The 21,845-nt window shown below is 34.0% G+C and overlaps 1 protein-coding gene across 1 annotated transcript; it reads left to right on the top strand.

The window, feature by feature from the left end:
• The first annotated feature begins 11,298 nt into the window (after nucleotides 1–11,298).
• LOC132498879 (NKG2-A/NKG2-B type II integral membrane protein-like) lies at nucleotides 11,299–15,388 on the top strand. Its single transcript, XM_060113086.1, is given in 7 exon segments — nucleotides 11,299–11,482; nucleotides 11,874–11,968; nucleotides 11,970–11,994; nucleotides 12,454–12,507; nucleotides 13,033–13,184; nucleotides 14,846–14,946; nucleotides 15,268–15,388. Coding segments are annotated over 7 exon segments (732 nt in total).
• Nucleotides 15,389–21,845: the final 6,457 nt, after the last annotated feature.

Below are 21,845 nucleotides of genomic sequence, written 5' to 3'. Positions count from 1 at the left end.
TCTTATCTTAACTTTCATTTGTTCAGATTTTGTCTGAGTGCTGAACAGATTTTATTTTAAAGAAGAAATGGCAAGTAATTTGTAAAGGTACGAGAGAAGTCAGATTTATTTCATCCAGTTGTAGTGGCAATGTTTTGAAAGATTTCAAGCTGCACATGCCCTGAAATTGCCTTTAATCTGATGTTGTTTTATTTGCAGAGGAGAAATCCACTACAGGGAAATTAGTAATTTTATTCATATCAGTTTTGAGTGGTCGTATTCAGAAAGTATCCATAGGGCAATGGTAAAGATGAGGGAAAGTTCACATTTCAAGTTTCTCATTCGCTAACTCATATGAAATAGAAAAAAAAGTTAAGATCTAGAGGATTTAAAACTGGACAAGAAGTTGGTTTTGAGATAATGCTCTATGCTTTTAAAATAATCTACATTTATTTTAAAATAATCATCACCAATAGTGAAGCTCTGAAAGTTCAGCCTGTCACGAAAAATTTTCCCCAAATTTAAAAATTACTTAAAATCTCTTATATGATATTGACTGACCTCACTATGAGATAGATTGCCTACTTGAGGTCACAGGATGGCTATTGATGGTATGAATATTGTATTCTCATAGCTTTAGAGCCAATGCAAAGAATAATTCAAATTCGATAGTTTTTGTAAAGACCCAAGTTTCACCAAGATTCATCAGCAGGCACTGAAGCAATAATGGAGACCAGGGGAATGCAATGCACTGTTTGACTTTAATTATTAAATATCTTTTGAATTTCACCAAGGAAGATAAGAATGTGTGGGAAATCTCTCTCTCTGAATCCTGGCATGTGAAATAGGTTTAGGCAATTAAATGCTTCCCTTGGGACATGACATATAAGGTGATGTATTCACAATTTCCAGGGATAAGGATGTGGACATCTTTGGGGGCCATTTACCCTATCTCCCACAGCCCTCAATTCCTTGGAGGAGGAATCTGGAATTTTATTCTATGGCCTTTTTCTCTCCCTGGGCAAATTCTCCGAGCACAGGTCTGATGCTGAGAATGGGGAAATGATGTGTTTCTCTTATATGACACTCTCACTGTAGCAGCTGAATGTTTGGTAGAGGGGAAAGGATGGCAGTACTGACTGTCCATATTAGTAATTAGTTCTCTGCATTTTCCTGATTTCTCTACAGTTATTTCTGTTTTGTTTTTTTTTTTTTTTTGCGGTACGCAGGCCTCTAACTGTTGTGGCCTCTCCCGTTGAGGAGCACAGGCTCTGGACGTGCAGGCTCAGCGGCCATGGCTCACGGGGCCAGCCGCTCCACAGCATGTGGGATCCTCCCAGACCGGGGCACGAACCCGTGTCCCCTGCATCGGCAGGCGGACTCTCAACCACTGCGCCACCAGGGAAGCCCTACGGTTATTTTAATGGAGTATTAATAGGAACTGTATTGGAGATATTATACAGACATAATTTAGTACTGCAATGTCCTAACAGATTATACCAAATATACTTTATCTCTTTCTCTCAATCTTTTCATCTGAGTTATATGTAGTACATATTCCTTAACCAAATTTAAGGTTATAATTAAGTTTGGAGAGCATATTTTTTAAAAAGAGAGACCAGTGTTGCTATCAAACCTCACACATATTAGGAAAGGATGGAAATTTAAATAACGGTGGCTTCTGATATGTGTCCAAAGTGTACATCACAAAGGCTGCCTCTCAAACTTTCAAGCCCTGATTTAGGATCAAGGATTTATTACCCATCCAACTTTATACAAGTGCTTCAAAAAGGCATTGAAGCAGGGAGTCACCAACTGAACACATTGGAAAGCAGCATGATTGAACTTGTACTTATGGCAATTTAAGCCAACAACTGAAATAAAAGAGATGGGAAGACCCTGTAAATAATATCTCAGATAAGAAAAATAACATAGATGGAGAAGAGGTAAAAAATTGAAAAAATGTTTTATGGGTAAAATCTAAAATCTCCTAGCACCTGATTGTACTGAATCTAACTCAGCACCTGCCTGTGCCTTCTCTTCTCCAATTCAGTGTCCTGCTCAAACTTTCTTTTCTGACATTCAAATAAACTTGCTCTTAATAGGTCACCAAAATTCTTCTACTCTCTGAACCCAAATTAAATTTCAATATCTGTTTATGCTCTTAGATCATTTGCCTTGACTAACTCCCCTTCTTATTTAAATTTTACCGATGCTTTTCTATCTTGGGTTTTTCTCTTAAGATCTCTGACGGCTGGATTCTACCCACCTCAGCCCCCCACTGACCAGCTGAGGAAGAGGAGTAGAAGAAGGCAGGGTAGATTCTGCCGCAGGAGAAAACGTGGCTGGGTGGCATCACTGCTCCCCATCTCCTAATCCTAGGCTCCAGCTCTTATGGCCCCTCCTTCATCTGCAACCACACCCTTGCACCCTTACCCACCTTTTCCCTTCCCTACCCTAGCCCTGGTCCCAGCTCTGCTTTCCTTCTGCATGGCTAGTGCTCATTATTTTAGATTAGTATTTCATGTCTTTTTGGCTCTGTTTCTGAGAAAACTGGATATAAAAAATAGCAAGCTTATTGTTTAAAAACCGAACTGGTGTTGTCTATGGTGGGAGAAACTCCTAATTAACCATTCTAAGATGAAACTGATTATATTTTCATCAGACTTTATCACATGTTATATATGTGTGTTATACAATATACATAGGTTATGTAGTTTTCATATTTTAATAAATAAAGGGTGTTATATAAATTAAAATATTCTGTTTTTTCTTTTTTCTGACCAAATATATTATTTTAAAAAAGTTGTCTTTATTTTCTATTTTTCTTGGCCTTACTCAAAGATTAAAAATACAATTTCTGTGTTTCATTCCCTTATACATATTACTTACGTTTAGTATTTCATTTGCCTGACATAGGGAGTTAAGGTTAATTTCCCCAAAAGTATATCCAGTTGTTTAAACACAATTTATTGAGTGTTCTATAATTTACTGTCTGATTCACCCATTTAAGTAACATGTTTGGGTGTCTACGATATGTCAAGTCCTAAAATGATAAACAATAATAGACATATCCTTGTGGAAATTAGAATTGGTGGAGAAAACATATATCAGTCAAATAACTACAGAAATTATTTTTAAATTGCAGTGTTGATTATTGCCTAGAAAAAGGTAAGTTATCTGCATGGTGCTATGAGAAATATCATAGAGGTAACTGAGCTAGTGTAGGAGTTCCCTGAAGATCTCTAAGGGAGTGCAGATTGGAATAAGTATTTTACAAACTGAATTCCTACAGTTACTTAGGTAAAGAAAAGAGGGAGAGAGTGTTTCAGGCAAGGACGTTAGGATGTGTAAAGACCTGGTGATGTTAGGAAGAATGGCTCATTCAGTTAAAGAAGAATGATGTGGCAAGAGCATAAAGATAGAAAGCAGTGTAGTATCACACGGAGCTGCAAAGGCAAGGCAGAGCAGAGGCAGCCAGTCTGAGAATAATGTATTATTTAAAATAGGCCAAGTCTTGTAATTGACAGAGATATACAGAGAATGAGATAATAAGTAGGAGAACTCCAGATTTCTTACTCCTTCAACAGGTTAAAAAATGGTGGGCTTCCCTGGTGGCACAGTGGTTGGGAGTCCGCCTGCCGATGCAGGGGACACGGGTCCATGCCCCGGTCCGGGAAGATCCCACATGCCACGGAGCGGCTGGGCCTGTGAGCCATGGCCGCTGAACCTGCATGTCCGGAGCCTGTGCTCCTCAACGGGAGAGGCCACAACAGTGAGAGGCCCGCGTACAGAAAAAAAAAAAAAAAAAAAAGAAAATGGTGACCTTTACTAATATAGGAATGCATTTGTGATGATGATCTTGTTTACTTTGTTTTCATTTTTGAGGTGTTGAGTTTTAGTTGTTAATATTTGGGGCACTAAGAGGAGATGTTAATTGACAAGGAGACAAGTGAGCTGAAACCTAAAGGAAAAATCTTTTCAGCACATACACATGTATAAACACTTGTTATAAGAAATCATTGAAACAATGATTGTGGCTAAAGAGACCAAGAAAATACAGAATTAAGAAGAAATGTTCAAAAAGAAGGGAGTGGTAAATGGTGTTGAATGCTATTAAAAGCTCATCTAAAAGGGAAATAAAAGGATCCATTTAGTGAAGCAGAGATCACTTATGATCTAAAGGTGTGCTGATGCCAAGGAATCACTGGGGCAGGAGCCAGGATGCAACGGCTTGAGTAGTGAGAATAAAAGATAAGAAATAGAGATGAAATGCAATGGCACTCTGAGAATTTTTCTTTTTTAAGAGTGATAGAGAGTGAAGATAGAAGTTATATTGGGATTTGAGGTCTAGTAAGGTTAAAAATTGCATGTAATTTTAAGCTGGTGAGAAGGAAACCACTAAGAAGACATTGAATATCCAAAAGGAAAGAGGAGTGATAAATAGTGTATGATTCTCCGGTGATAGGAGTGGATAGACTCAAATACAGTTGAAATTGGCTTTACTGAAGAGGAAGAACACCTCTGTTGAACAGGAGAGAAGATAAGATGCACGCATATATAGGGAGCAACGTGAGAGATGTTCAGTCTGATAATCTGGTGGCTTTTATTTTTCTGTGATATAGGTCATCTTCTGAGAACAAGAGTGGGTGAGGAAGAGACAGAGATTTGCGAAGAATGGAGAAAGTGTGATAAAACTGGTTTCAGAGAATGTGAAAGAATGGTGACCTGAAAAAAGTAACAGGACTCCCAGCAGTGTTAAAGCAATTTCATGTTGGTGACAATGAATTTATAGTGCAGAAAATCTGATGTGATCTCAAAGCACTTGGCTTCTCAGGCATTGACAAAGAGAAACAGATGATTTATACCATATAAGATAATGATTTTATTGCAGAAGTGGGACCAAAAAAAGTTCAAGGAGGTCAGTGATTGGCAGAAGAGAAACATATTATGGAATCAAGGTGGACATGGAGGAAGGTGAAGTAAGAGGCAGACTGATAGATTAGAACAAAGTCGAGCTGGAGACAAGACTAGAGATGCTAGTGAGATCGAAACACTTTCATGTTGGAAAGAGATAAATGAGCAATCTAGAAAAGTTAGTGTGTTTGTGGAGGGTGGGAAGTTTTAATAAGACATTTTTGAGATGAAACATTTAAAGGTACGACAAGAAGCAAGGTTTTCTCATGGGAGGGGTTGGCTGAGGTAGAGTGGAGAAGTCACATGGAGATGGTGAAGCAGAGCAATTGAGTGGCCGGGAGGTAAGAGGATGGTGCACATGGACACTGATGGATCAGAAGAATGTGATTCATCATCACTGGTCAATAACAAGGTTACCCGGGAGGACACACGCAACAATGAGAAGAGGGCAAATGAACGTTAGACTCATAAGTAAGTGGGAGAGGCTTGAGGGAGGTGGTATCCATACTAAGGTTCTCAGTCATCAGGTACAAACTAACAACAGAGACAAATTTGGAAATTTATAATAAGATATTTTCTTTTTTACCTACAAGCTGGTGACCACTGAAGTTTTCCAAACTATACAGTTATTTACTGTAACACAACAGACTGTACTAAACTATATTACATGCTATAAAAACAAAATGTAAACTCCCTGCTATGGGTGGTGATATCAACTACCACTAAGTAGTTACCAACTACTAAGAATTATCTATTATAATTTAACCAGTAAAGCCAAAAATACAATTTCTATTCTGACAAAACTACATACTTTTCTCTGTATCCTATGGTATTTTTGTTCCATGTAACCTCTAATACAATATGTAATTTGGTTCATTTTTCTTCTCCTTTAGGGCCTCAGACTTGTTATAGGAATACTCTTATTAAGCAGTCATTAAATATTTTTCTTATACATTTTAAATCAAAAAGTCTGTAATTTATGAAATAATTTTCAAAATACCAAAGGTCATGTCATATTAAAGCACTATTTTTCACTTCCTGATAGGTATTTTGTGGAGGAGGTAAACTACAAATTAGCAGTTGCATGAAACTTCCTTTGTAGTTTTTCATGCATGCTTTGAATAACAAAATATTATGTCATTATTAGATTATTTTTCAAACTAGAATCTTCCCTGGAGGTTCTTACACCAGATTACCTACTATATAACTTTAATTCCAGCCTGCAACAATTTTACATTGTTTCATATCTATGATTTTCCTACAAAATTTATTTATTTATTTATTTATATATTTTTTTATGGTATGCAGGCCTCTCACTGTTGTGGCCTCTCCCGTTGCGGAGCACAGGCTCCGGACGCGCAGGCTCAGTGGCCATGGCTCACGGGCCCAGCCGCTCTGCAGCATGTGGGATCTTCCCGGACTGGGACACGAACCAGTGTCCCCTGCATCGGCAGGCGGACTCTCAACCACTGTGCCACCAGGGAAGCCCTGGATGCGATTTTAAACAGGATTTTTTTTTTTTACATTCCCTTTCTGATATTTTATTGTTAGTGCAAAGAAATGCAACAGACTTCTGTGTATTAATTTTGTATCTTGCTACTTTGCTGAATTTGTTTATTGGTTCTAGTGGTTTTTGTGTTGGAGTCATTAGCGTTTTCTACATACATAGTATCATGTCATCTGCATATAGTGACAATTTTGCCTCTTCCCTTCCAATTTGGATACATTTTATTTATTTTTCTTGTCTGATTGCCATGGCTAGGACTTCTGATACTATGTTGAACAGAACTGGTGAGAATGGGCATCCTTGTCTTCTTCCAGATTTTAGCTGGAAGGCTTTCAGTTTTTCAATGTTGAGTATTATATTAACTATGGGTTTGTCATACATGGCTTTTATTATGTTGAGGTATAGTCCCTCCATACCCACTTTGGTGAAAGTTTTTATCATGAATTTTATTAAATGCTTTTTCTGCATCTATCAAGATGATCAGTGGTTGTTGTCTTTTCTTTTGTTTATGTGGCATATCACATTGATTGATTTGTATTTGTTGAACCATTCTTGCAACCCTGGAATGAATCTAACTTGATCATGGCATATGATCCTTTTTATGTATTGTTGCATTCAGTTTACCAATATTTTGTGAGGAATTTTGCATCCATATTCATCAAAGTTATTGGCCTGTACTTTTCTTTTTTTTGTAATATCTTTGTCTGATTTTGATATCAGGATGTTGGTGGCTTCCTAGAATGACTTTGGGAGAGTTCCCTCCTCTTCAGTCTTTTGGAATACTTTGAGAAGGAGTGGTATAAGTTCTTTGTATATTTGGTAAAATTCCCCAGTGAAGCCACCCAGACCTGGACTTTTGTTTACAGGGAGTTTTTAAAAAAATTACAGATTCTTTTTCACTTCTAGTGATCATTCTGTTCAAATTTTCTTTCTTCTTGACTCAGTTTTGGCAGGTTGACCATTTTTAGAAACTTGTCCATTTCTTCTAGGTTGTCCAATTTGTTGACCTAAGTGTTCATAGTATTTTCTTATGATTTTTTGTATTTCTCTGGTATCAGTTGTTATTTCTCCTTTATCTTTTCTTTTCTTTCTTTTTTTATTTAGCTCCTCTCTCTTTTCTTCTTGGTGAGCCTGGCTAGAGGTATGTCAATTTTGTTTATCTTTTCAGAAAAACAGTTCTTGGCTTTATTGATCTTTCTATTGTTCTTTATCTCTATTTTATTTATTTCCTCTCTAATGTGTGTTATTTCCTTCCTTCTTCTGACTTTGGGTTTTGTTTTTTCCTCTTTTTCTAATTCTTTTAGGTGGTAGGTTAGGTTGTTTACTTGAGATTTTCTTCTTTCTTGAGAAAGGCCTGTATTGCTGTGAACTTCCCTTTTAGAACTGCTTTTGCTATGTCTCATAGATTTTGTAAGGTTGTCTTTTAATTGTCATTTGTCTCCAGGTATTTTCTGATTTTCTCTTTCATTTCATTTTGACCCATTGGTTTTTAGTATCATGTTGTTTAGTCTCCATGTAATCATTTTTTTTTCCTGTGGTTGATTTCTAGTTACATATGGTTGTGGTCAGAAAAGACGTTTGAAATAATTTCTATCCCTTTCATTTCTTGAGGCTTGTCTTGTGTCCTACTATGTGGTCTATCCTTGAGAATATTCCATGTGCACTTAAAAAAGAGTGTGTATTATGGATTTTTTGTATGTAATGTCTACTGTAGACATCAATTAAGTTCAACTGTTCTATTGTGTCATTTAGGATCTCCTTTGCCTTATTGCTTTTTATGTCTGGAAGATCTGTCCAGTGATGTCAGTGGGGTATTAAAGACTCCTACTATTATTGTATTCCCATCAATTTCTCTCTTTATGTCTGTAGTGTTTGTTTTATGTATTTAGATGCTCCTAAGTATATTGGGTGCATACATGTTAACAAGTGTAATATCCTCTTCTTGTATTGATCCTTTTATCACTATATAGTGTCCTTTGTCTTTCATTATGAACTTTGTTTTAAAGTCTATTTTGTCTGATATGAGTATTGCTACCCATACTTTCTTGTCATTTTCATTTGCATGTGCCATTTATCTTGTGGTTTAAGCCTTCTTCTCCTCCCCTTCCCATTGTTTGGTTAGGTGATATTTTTAAAAATTACCTTTTCTTGAACTGCATAGTTTGACTTGGGTTTATATCATTACATCAAATATTCCTAGTGTAATATAGACAACTAGTCATGATTGGAGGATGAATTCATGAATGATATAATGAGTAGTTATTTAATATTTCCACCTATGTCATGGTGATACAGTTTAATATTGTTTTTTATCCTTTCAAGAGGCATTTATTTTTGTCAGAGGAAATCTGCAGATTAAATTATTTATTTAATAAGAATAAAATGGAATGTAAGAACTAGGACAGAGAAATAGAGATGGTATTTTGAAAATGATGGACTTTGTGCCAGGTAGAGTATGGTTGAGAATGTAGAAATTCCTCAGGATAATTAGTGACAAATATCCTTAAATACTTGTTGAAAATGGGATTATGGCTTTTACAATTTCTTCCATGACAATAGAAATGAAATAATAATGGATATGAGGAAATAGTGTATGTACTGCCAAGATTTAGCAACTAGTTTAAAAGTAAAACTTGGGGTATTTGAAGTTTGCAGTGTTTATGATTGAGATGGAAACAAGATAACTGCAGGGTGGCTAAGCCGCCATCTCCTCAGATCTTGTAGAATATGAAAACAATTTCTCAGAGACATTTGAAAATGGAAAATCTAAATGACACACTTAGAGATCAATTTGTCCTTTCAACTGGAGCCCAAAGTCTCCTATTTTCTGGAGGTTTGTGATGAGGTAAACTGTCTTCAAAATAGCCTAAGTGTGAGAATTTCCTGTTCAAACCTAAAGTGACACATTGATGAGAAATCAACATTTTCCACTCTTGTTTCACTCTGAGCTTTCACAGGGTAGTCTGTGGAGGTCACAGAAATTGTTTATTCTTGTCCTAGATTTATGTTTTTAAATTTCTTCTTTTATTATCCAGCTATAGCAGGCCTCTTTTATGAGAGTAACCTGACCTCCCCACTAAATGATGCATGACTTTCTGGACAACAGAAGGTATGTGTCCCTCCTCTCCTGTCTCTCTACTATACCACCTCACTTAGTGGGAAATAACAAATGTTAAATGTAATGCAAGTGAGGTAGAATTAATATACAACAAAATCAAAGTAGAACATTGGTGTTTTTTAAAAATAATTCAGGGTAAAAAGCAATCATAAAACATGAAATATGTTGGAAGATTTCTCAAAGTATTCAATTTATTGTCTGTAGGGAGTAGGTCAATTGCATACGCACTTGCATATTTGGGTTTGTAAATCAATATAATATTAAGTGAAACCCACAGACATCATGACAGGGAACAATCAGTTTGGGATTTTATAATCAGTAGAAGGTGGGTTTTTTGTATAATAATATGTTAATATATATTTTGCTCAACCTTTATAAATAGATTCTTGGAAAGGAATTCTTTGCATATCAAAAGCCAAACATAATTCCTCATACGTGTACTTAGATTCAATAAAAGCAGCCTGATTTTATAATAAAAATCAGGATGAGGTAGCTTCCTAAATGCTAATTTAAACTTAATTGTAAGTAATGAAAGAATTTTTAAAAAAATTGAACAAACACTGCAAAAAAGATGTACCATGCTAATTAAAGACATCTCTGCTTAATAAATTACTTAACAGGGTCTAACTGATATGAATTAGAAATGGTAACATAGAAATTGTGACTAAAATAATAATTAAAATGGATACTTATTGAGAACTTATAAGTGTCAGGTTGAATACTCAGTGTTACATGCATTGTATATTACCTATTCTTATTTCCATTTTAGATTAGTAAAATAGGTTACTAGATACTAAATCATTTTTTAAAGGTCACACTCTTGTAAGTTTCAAAGCCATAATTTATTTCCAGGTCTTTCTGACTACTGTGTCCATTGACTGAATTATTAAGTTATGTTATCTGGATTTTTTATAAGTAATTTTTATAAGTAAGTACCATCACTTATACAACTAAAATGACCTTTACTAACTTTGACACCTATAGGATCTTTCTGGAAGTTTGAACTAACAGTGTTCTTCCATAAATTACTTATATTTGTTTATTATTTTGTGGGTTCATATCTTAGCCATTAAGTCAATTATCAATTACTTTTGTAAACTAAGTATTTTTTAGTCTTTTTCTGTTGTCTTATTTTCAATATTGTCTAGGTTATATATAAGTTTAGTGTATCATGTAACATTTTCCAATACATGAAGTATTTCCTCAATTTTTAATGTCTTCTCAGTGCTCCTCAACCATTCAAAATAATGACCATTTGGTAACACTTTTAATAAATAAATGTAAGTCACCAAATAATGTAATTTAGTGTAGGAAATTGTTGTACATGCCAACATTACTCTTTCCCCATTTTTAAAATACTCTATCTTTAACCATTACTGGATTTCAAAATTATCATAAATATAGGTGAATCTCTCTTTTCTAATAAAACATTTTAATTTTAATACAAGCATTATAATGGTGTTAAAATATTTCTGTGGAACCTGACTAGGATATTATTAGTTATGAACTTCTTTATTCCTCCCTAATTTATTGCTTTTCATTATTTCAACCAAAATATATTGTCAAATGTAGAATAACTTAAAAAAAAAGTATTCAACCATGAGATACTTGTTTAAAACTCTAAAGAATTTAGAACCAGGCCTTAAGATTGTTCTACTGCGAAGTGAGCACTAAACTCTACCCCGCCCATTTTACTGTATAAGGATCTCATCTTACTCATATACCATTCATTCCTAAGTACACTTAGAGCACTGTTTGATATAATTCAGCTGCAGAGATGAATAACCAAGGAGTAACCTATGCAGAACTGAAGGTAGCCAAGAACTCAAAGAGGCAGCAAATAAAACCTAAGGGAACTAAAAGTTCCATTTCAATAACTGAGCAGGAAATAACCTATGCAGAATTAAATCAAAATACTTCTCAGAATCTTCGAGGGAATGACAAGAACTACCACTGCAAAGGTAAAACATTTAATAGTCACATGGTGGAACTGTTCTAGGATATGCAGCTGGGGTACAGAGGTTGGAGAAAGAGTAGGGGATAAGTTCACATATTTTTCATTTTGAGGAAGAGAACTTAAAGTTGCATATGGTATTCTAATGTGAAATTGGAGGACTACTTTTATTCTCGCATTGCTGTAATTTGTAGTCTTTGATCAACAACTCATGAAGCGTTATATATGCTGAAAATGCAATGGTATATTCTAAGAGAAAGATTATAGTGGTAGAAATGGGCTTGGGGTCCAAGTTTTTATGTATAACTCCCTGTTTATGTGGGTTCTCTTGTTTGTAAACTTTCTAAACAACTGTCACCATCACTCTTTTCTCAGTGTTTCCTTTTCTTTCCCTGTAGATTTACCATCACCTCCAGAGAAGCTCATCGCTGGGGTTCTGGGAATCATCTGCCTTGTTTTGATGTCCAGTGTGGTAACAATGATAGTTTTTACTCCCTGTAAGTAGATTTTTGAAAAATTGTAAGGGAACTTTATACTTTAATGATGGTCAGTGCCTCTAAACACTTCATAATATTATGGAATGGGCTTCTCATTAAAATGTATGTGTTTAGACTAAATGTGGAATGGTTATTCTGAATTTGTCAAAAGTATACAACACAATAATTACAGAGTATGTATATGTATATTCTGATTTCATAACTCAAAAGCATGCTTTAGGAGATTGAAAGATCTTATTGAGAAATACAAATTAATTCTTGAGATTGGTTAAAACAAATACTATACAAGGTGCTGATCTGTTCCTTTAGGCTTTTGAAATATTTTTTCAACCAAACCTTCATTACTTAATTTTTCTTGGTAAAATCAATTTTATTCCAGATTATTCTAATCCTAAGCAATAAACCAAATTTTAACTCAGAAACTACAATCATTATGATTTATTTAGATCAATATTAACTTTTATAATGATTAATTTTGTAGCTACTGTAATACGGGAGCAGAATAACTCCTCTCCGATAAAAAGGCTCCAGAAAGGTACATAATGATTTTCAAAGTTCTGATATAAATACAGTTTGTATTTTGTCTCTATCTTAGGCTAGTGAAAATAAGAATAGATTTTGGGGTAGAACATAAATTACAAAATCGGGCAACAAATATTCATAAATAATGATTATAGGGGAGTGTTTCTCCCTATGCAAACATATGATCACCATACCCACTGTTGCCATTTGGTTCAAATTTCCTCCCTCTGTAATATGATAAGAGACAAATAACTTTGCTATTCTAAAACAGGTTTCATTTTTTTATTTTCAGGACATGTAAAGAGTGGCTATTTCTGTGTGTTTGCTTTATATGGAGACATAAATTGGGGGGAGGGATTGACCCTTCTCTGTGAATGTATGAGTGTGGTTTGTTTTATATGCACCAGCCTTGAGGGTGCATAGATATGTTTTATATATATGCACACATATATATTTATACCTATGCATATATGTAAGTTAATTTTCATTTTTTAAAATTCATATTGTTTTTAGATAATAATTCACAATCTTTCTTCAGAATGTCATTCTGGTCATTGTCCAAAAGAGTGGTTTACATATTCCAACAATTGCTATTATATTCATTTTGAAAAAAAAACATGGAATGAGAGTGTGGCAGCCTGTGCTACTAAGAACTCTACTCTGCTTTATATAGATAATGAAGAAGAAATGGTAAGATATTAAATGTTGCAAACACTTTGTTAAAGGCTTGATTCAGTCAAAATTATATTTGTTAGGATTCACTTGTGTTTTTGTACATATTTGTAGTTTAAGGACTATTAATGTTCCATTAAAAAACAGAATACAACTTTATGATATTCTATTTATATGTTTATACCATTAATACACGTTTGATAATTTCCAGTTCTTGCTTTTCATAAAAAAACATGTTTCTACAAATGCTATTATTTTCTAAAATAAACTGTGCTATTTAATTTTACAATATATAAAGGAAAATAAACATATCATGATTTTGCATATTGATCACAAAATGTATAGAACCATGTAATTGCATATCAGATCATGGAATAGAAGTTTCCACTTCACAGCAGCCCCACTCCTCTGTATTCTCTCATCACTTCTCCACCCTCCTTGTATACCCACTGTCCTGACTTTTGATATTATAGAATCTCTTTGCTTGTTTTTGAACTTCATATACATGGAATCATAGAGTATGCATTTTTCTTCCTGTCTCCTCTCACCCCCATATGCTATTTTTGCAATTCATCCATATTATTGCATTTATGTGTAGTTTGTAAATTTCCACTGCTCATTATGTAAATATAACATTTAAAATCCAATCTATCCAATGTCTCTGTGTAGAGATGGAGTTTTATGCCCTCAGGGATAAAGAGGCTTCCTGGGTTCAGTATTTTTAGTCGTGGGATCCCCTTTGCTGGTCCCACCTCCACCTCTACCCCCCAACTCTGGTATCTCTCGGTGGGGGTGAGGAGAAGCATTTACTCTGGCTGCTTCTTGTTAGCAAGTGTCCTGCTGGATCACCTTGTAAGGCTCACCTGGTGTTGCCCACAGGATTCCCCTGAACACCGAGGAGGAATGGCTAGGCTGGGTGTTGGGAAGCAGCAGGCCTAGCTCACTTTCTTTGGTTGGGTGGCAGATATAAGATGCCCCTAATAGTTGTTCCTTAACCTCAGGGTCGCAAACCATTTCACCCTTCTCTTTCCACCTTTCAGAGTTCTCCTTGACTTGTGTCTTTCATTAGTTCCAGTGTTTACAGTTGTACTTAGCAGGACGCAGCTGAGAGAAATGAGTCTCTGACTCCTTGTCTGGTCCATTGGATTCCAGCAACACAGAAACAGAGTGATTGGGGGTTGATCTAGTCAAAGAATAGTGTGATCTTTGGCTTTCATGTCACTTATTTTCTCAATTTCATTCCCTTAATTTCCTTCTAAAACCGAAACTCTGAGAAACATAGAAGAGAAATCCATTGATATAGTCACAGTATCCTGAGAAATGGATGTCACAGAATCTAAAAGCTTATTTAAAGCCTTGCTATGTTAGTTTTGACAACATGGGTAACAATTGAATTACATGAATCAGAATTTTCTTTATTAACCTAAGAAAAACAGTGAAACTGCTAAGCATAACTGTTTGAGTTAATTTTACATCAAAAGTACAGATCTTGGTTAATGTTTTTGGCAATATTAAAACTTTCAACTTTAATATATTTTTAGTGTTAGATGAGACTCGAACACTCTCATTTTGTTCAGAAAACTAAGGATCCTATGAAAGAACACACTACTTGCCTTTGAAAAATTAATAAAAATCTTTCATAATGACTATTTAAGTGAAAATTCTTTATTTTTGGCTAGAAATTCCTGATGTCCCTATCAATTATGTCATGGATTTCAGTCTTTCGTAAAGGCCGTGATCATCCATGGATGTGGCTAAATGGTTCAACTTACAAACTACAGTAAGTTTTTTAAAATAATACTGTATAGAGGAGGAAAAGATTAAAAATAAAAATTTTAAGAATAATATTAAAACATTTGTTTTAGTTGAATTATAGAAAGATGAAGGAAGATGTTGAAAGTTAATAAAATGTTGATATAATTATTAAAGAATGGGCTACTGAGTAGCCCATTTCCTTAATAACAAGCTCTTACTAAAATTATATTAAAAAATCATTACCCATTTTCAAAATATCTTTTATTACAGTGACATGGAAAATGCTATTGTTTTGTGAGTTGTCCTCATATGATATAACAGAATTGTGCATTTTTTTCCATTACAGTATAACAGACTCATCACCTCATAAACATAACTGTGCTCTGCTATATCCAGATGGCATTAAATCAGACAATTGTGAGTTTCCACATACATATAATTGCAAGGATCAGCTTGAGAAAACATGAGTTTGGATGCTGTTGAGTAACTTTATCTTTTATGAAATGGAAATAATATTATGATTATATAAATTTTAAAATGAATTATATTGAAATATAATATGCACACCAAAAAGTATAGATATCATTACTTTTGTGTCTGGCTTTTTTTACTCTACATTATTTTTATGGCCTTCAACCTTTGTAAAAGATCACATGTTGTGTGAGTCCATTTATAAGAAATATCAAGAAGAGGGAAACCTATTCTAGAGGCAGAGAGTAGATTGTTGGTTACTAAGGGTTACCATAGAGCAGAGGTAGGATTGGAAAATGACTTCTAATGGTTACTATGTTTCTTCTGGGGGCAATGAAAATGTCTAGAGTGTGTTAGTGTTGATTGTAAACTCTGAATATACTAAAGAAAAAAAATCACTGATTTATACACTTTAAGTGGATAAATTTTATGCCATGTAAATTACACCTCAATAAAGCTGTTTTAAAAAAAAATCCTGGAATTATGTTTGGGATTGCATTTAATCTTCAAAGTAATTTGTAAAGATAGTCATCTTTACAATATTGGCTCTTCCAGTCAATATCATGCTTTATCTCTCTATGAATTAGGTTTTCTTTAAATTCTCCCTATTATATTTTGGATTTTTCTATATTGAGTTCTTAAAGATACATGGGTATTTCACTCTCATGCTTTTGTATACATGGGTATTTCACTCTCATGCTTTCCTTATTTGAAAATTTTTAGTAAGTTTTGCTGCTGTAAACAGTAATACAATGAGGTTTACATATTGGTCTTATAGCCAATGATTTCTCTGACTTTATGTATTAATTCTGTCATTTCAAATATCTAGTCTTCTGGATTTTTATATAACAGCGATTGCATTTGTAAATAATCACACTTTATTTCTTCTTTCCAGATGCAATTTTTTTTCTTGACTTATTTTTATAGGCTAGGATTTTATTTCCAATGTTGAATAGAAGGTACAGTAAAGGTTCTATATGTATCCTTTTCTATTTTCAAGGAAAATATTTCAATATTTCATCAATATGAGGTTCATCTTAAGGTTTTTATTATCATAAGTTTCTCATATGAAAACAATTCCATGATATTCTCATTTTTCAAACAAATTTTATAATCAATTGACGTTACATTTGTATTATTTTTCCATCAGCTGGAATGATAAATATTTTCTCTGTATAATGATTATGAAGTAAATTACCTTTATTTCTTTCATATGTTAAACCAGTCTTGCATTTTGAAGTAAAATCACAATGATCATGTGTTGTCCTTTTTTTAAAAAATCAATGCATATATTATATCTATGTCAAGTTAGATAAAGTTTTTCTTTATCTGTGTTCCCAAAGAGATTTGACTGAGTTTTCATTTATGTTATGTACTTGACAAGCTGTTACCAAGGCTATTATTAGGAAGTATTTCCTTTTCTTTTACCTGGAGCTTTGTGAAAGAGTACTGCTACATTTTCAAGTGTTATTATTCACTACCAATGCCATCTGAGCTTCTAGAACTTTTTTGTGGGAAGGTTTATATAACGAACTCAATTTCTTTACAATATGTGTTAGGTTTACTCAGGTTTCTATTTGTTGTGATGCATACTGGTAATTTGCAATTTAGGATTTTTCTATTTTTTATAGATACTAAAATGTTTTCATAATATTGCTTTTTAATCTGTTTGATATCTGTAAAAACCACATGGTATCCCCATATTTATTATAGACATAAAAGACTTGTTTCTTCTCAAAATTTTTTTTTTTTTTTGGCCACACCGCATGGCTTGTGGGATCTTAGTTTCCTGACCAGGGAATGAACCCGAGGCCTCGGCAGTGAGAGCACATTGTCCTAACCACTGAACCGTCAGGGATTCCCTCTCCTCACCTTTCTTTCAGCAGTCTTTTATCAATTTTATTAAATGTTTTCAATGAGAATACATTTGGCCTTGCTCCTCTCTATTGTAATTTTGTTATTTGTCTTGATTTTGTACTATTTATTTTTTTCTTCCTTCTACTTCGTTTGGTTTTAATTTCACCTAAATTTAGCTTTTCCATTTTTAGTTTCTTGTGATGCATGCTTGAATTTCTGCTTTGTTTTGTTTTATTTAGTTTGTAAGGTAAGAATTTAAGGCAATCAATACGTCATAAGACAGACATTTGGTTTTATATTTTCCTTGTAATTCTTCTAAAAATTTTGAACGTTCATTGTGGTCATTTCTATGGTCCATCTGTTACTTAGACATTTATTACTGAATTTAACACCATATAAGGATTTTCAAATTTTTGGTTATTGACTTCTGCATATAGTAAAGAGCATTCTATTTGGTTAGAGAACTTTCTGTGAAGCTAGAAATATTCCACATCTTTGTTAAAAGTGGCTGGTGTGAAAGAGGAACCAATATTAAAATATTATTTTTTTAACTAATTAAAATTAAATTTGAATACCCACATTTCAAATGCCCACTTGCCAAACTTGGCTAGCAGCTACTGCAGTGACACCACTTCTATATTTTTATATGAATATGCTTGGAAATATGACTTATAGTGTATTTTTTGAAAATTTCTATGTAAAAAAATATGAATAGTCCATACAAGTATATAGTATGTGTTCTACATATATGTATTGATTAGTTGTCTAGTTTAAATCTTTCTTTAGCCTTACTGATATCTGCTTGTTTGTAAGCAGTGAGAGAGAATTGTTTAAATCTCTATTTGTAATAGTTCACTTTTTTCAAACTTATGTTGAACTTGTATTATTAAGTACATAAAGGTTTTTTTAAAAACATTGCTAATAGTTTAGATACTCTATCTATCATTATGAAACATGCTTCATTATTTCTAATACGGTTTTTGCCTTCTATTATAACAGTATACTAACTATAGCAATTTTCTACTGGCTTGTGTTGCATGGTATATTTTTCATCTTTTTACTTTCCTCTTTCTTTAGGCTTTTGTTAAAGGAGTTTCTCATTAAGATAGTGAACAGTTATTTTAAATATAAATATTCTTAGAATTTAAATTGGAAGTTATTCTATATTTAACATAATTTAAAAATTATTATAAGATATATTTACACATATTCTTTATATATAAGTATGTATAGTATATAATGTATGTATATATATAATTAATTAAGTATAATATTGTTAGCCTTAATCAGAGATGAATGCTACCATTTCTTTGAACTCCACTTTTTTGTTGTTTTCTTTTTATCTTTCACAATAACTATTTTAACTGTCCTCTGTAAGAGGTTGTCAGTTTAATATGTTTTAAATATTATGTTATTAGTGCCCCACATTTTACAGCATAAATTCTTAACTCATAAAAGTCTAACAAATTAGTACCTTTATTCTTTCTCGAAAAGTGAAAAGACATAACTACCTTCTACATTTATTTACTGCTTATGCCGTATTTGCTCCCTTGAATTTGAATACAAATATGTATTTTAAAATTTGAAACTTTATTGTTAACATTTTGTTGACTCAATATCCATTTAAATATATCCACATAATTTTTTCAACTCTTCTTTCCCTTCTGCATATCCAGGTATTCACTTAGAATAAAGGTTTCTTTTTTTTTTTAATACATCTTTATTGGAGTATAATTGCTTCACAATGCTGTGTTAGTTTTGTTGTACAACAAAGCAAATCAGCCATATGCATACATATGTCCCCATATCCCCTCCTTCTAGAGCCTCCCTCCCACCCTCCCTATCCCACCTCTCTAGGTGGTCACAAAACATGGAGCTGATCTTCCTGTGTATGCAGCTATTTCCCACTAGCTATTTTACATTTGGTAGTGTATATATGTCAATACTTCTCTCACTTTGCCCCAGCTTCCCCTCCCAACCCTGTGTCCTCAAGTCCATTCTCTATGTCTGTGTCTTTATTATTGGCCTGCCGCTAGGTTCATCAGTACCATTTTTTTAAAAAATTCCATATATATGTGTTAGCATATGGTATTTGTTTTTCTCTTTCTGACAGTTTATTCTGTATGACAGACTCTAGGTCCATCCACCTCAAATAACTCAATTTCGTTTCTTTTTATGGCTGAGTAATATTCCATTGTATATGTACGCAACATTTTCTTTACCCATTCATCTGTCAATGGACACGTAGGTTGCTTCCATGTCCTGGCTATTGTAAATAGTGCTGCAATGAACATTGTGGTACATGCATCTTTTTGAATTATGGTTTTCTCAGGGTATATGCCCAGTAGTGGGGTTGCTGGGTCATATGGTATTTCTATTTTTTGTAATTTTTTAAATTAATTAATTAATTAATTTATTTATTTTTGGCTGCTTTGGGTCTTTGTTGTTGCATGCAGGCTTTCTCTAGTTGCAGCGAGTGGGGGCTATTCTTTGTTGTGGTGCGTGGTTTCTCACTGCGGTGGCTTCTCTTATTGTGGAGCACAGGCTCTAGGCGTGCAGGCTTCAGTTGTTGTGGCACGCAGGCTCAGTAGTTGTGGTGCTTGGGCTTAGTTGCTCCATGCCATGTGGGATCTTCCTGGACCAGGGCTTGAACCCATGTTCCCTACATTGGCAGGTGGATTCTTAATCACTGTGCCACCAGGGAAGTCCTTATTTTTAGTTTTTTAAGGAATCTCCGTACTGTTCTCCATAGTGATTATATCAATTTACATTCCCACTAACAGTGCAAGAGGGTTCCCTTTTCACCACACCCTTTCCAACATTTACTGTTTCTAGATTTCTTGATAATGTCCATTCTGACTGGTGTGAGGTGATACCTCATTGTAGTTTTGATTTGTATTTCTGTAATAATTAGTGATGTTGAGCATGTTTTCATGTGCCTCTTGGCCATCTGTATGTCTTCTTTGGTGAAATGTCTATGTAGGTCTTCCACCCATTTTTAAATTGGGTTGTTTGTTTTTTTGATATTGAGCTCCATGAGCTGTTTGTATATTTTGGAGATTGATCCTTTGTCCGTTGTTTCATTTGCAAATATTTTCTCCCATTCTGTGGGTTGTCTTTTTGTCTTGTTTATGGTTTCCTTTGCTGTGCACAAGCTTTTAAGTTTAGTTAGGTCCCATTTGTTTATTTTTATTTCCATTGCTCTAGGAGGTAGGTCAAAAAAATCTTGCTGTGGTTTATGTCAAAGAGTGTTTTTCCTATGTTTTCCTCTAAGAGTTTTGTAGTGTCCAGTCTTACATTTAGGTCTTTAATCCATTTAGAATTTATTTTTATGTATGTTGTTAGGTAGTGTTCTAATTTCATTTTTTTACATGTAGCTGTCCAGTTTTCCCAGCATCACTTATTGAAGAGGCTGTCTTTTCTCCATTGTATGTTCTTGCCTCCTTTGTCATAAATTAGGTGAGCATATGTGCGTGGGTTTATCTCTGGGTTTTCTATCCTGTACCATTGATCTTTATTTCTGTTTTTGTGCCAGTACCATACTATCTTTATTACTGTAGCTTTGTAGTATAGTTTGAAGTCAGGGAGCCTGATTCCTCCAGCACCATTTTTCTTTCTCAAGATTGTTTTGACTATTTGGGGTCTTTTGTGTTTCCATACAAGTTGTAAAAATTTTTGTTCTAATTCTATGAAGAATGCCATTGGTAGTTTCAAAGGAATTGCATTGAATCTATAGATTGCTTTGGGTATTATAGTCATTTTCACAATATTGATTCTTCCAATCCAAAGCATGGTATATTTCTCCATCTGTTTATGTCATCTTTGATTTCTTTCATCAGTTTTTTATAGTTTTCTGAGTACAAGTCTTTCGCCCCCTTAGGTAGGTTTATTCCTAGGTATTTTATTCTTTTTGTTACAATGGTAAATGGGATTGTTTCCTTAATTTCTCTTTCTGATTCTTCTATTTTAGTGTATAGGAATGCCAGAGATTTCTGTGTATTAATTTTGTATCTTGAAACCTTACCAAGTTCATTGATTAGTTCTAGTAGTTTTCTGTGGCATCTTTAGGATTTTCTATGTATAGTATCACGTCATCTGTAAACAGTGACAGTTTTACCTCTTCCTTTCCAATTTGTATCCCTTTTATTTCTTTTTCTTCTCTGATTGCCATGGCTAGGACTTCCAAATTATGTTGAATAAGAGTGACAAGAGTGGACATCCTTGTCTTGTTCCTGATCTTAGTGGAAATGCTTCCAGGTTTTCACCATTGAATATGATGTTTCCTATGTGTTTGTCATATATGACCTTTATTATGTTGAGGTAGGTTCCCTCTATGTCCATTTTCTGGAGAGTTTTTATCATAAATCGGTGTTGAATTTTGCCAAAAGTTTTTTCTGCATCAATAGAGATGATCATATGGTTTTTATTCCTTAATTTGTTGATATGGTGTATCACATTGATTGATTTGCATATATTGAAGAATTCTTGCATTCCTGGGGTAAATCCCACTTGATGGTTGTGTATGATCCTTTTAATATGTTGTTGGATTCTGTTTGCTAGTATCTTGTTCAGGATTTTTGCATCTATGTTCATCAG

This window comes from Mesoplodon densirostris, chromosome 11 (genome assembly GCF_025265405.1).
Source record: "Mesoplodon densirostris isolate mMesDen1 chromosome 11, mMesDen1 primary haplotype, whole genome shotgun sequence".
NCBI lineage: Eukaryota > Metazoa > Chordata > Mammalia > Artiodactyla > Ziphiidae > Mesoplodon > Mesoplodon densirostris.
The sequence above is the reverse complement of the archived record's forward strand: the minus strand, read 5'-3'. Positions and strand labels throughout refer to the sequence as shown.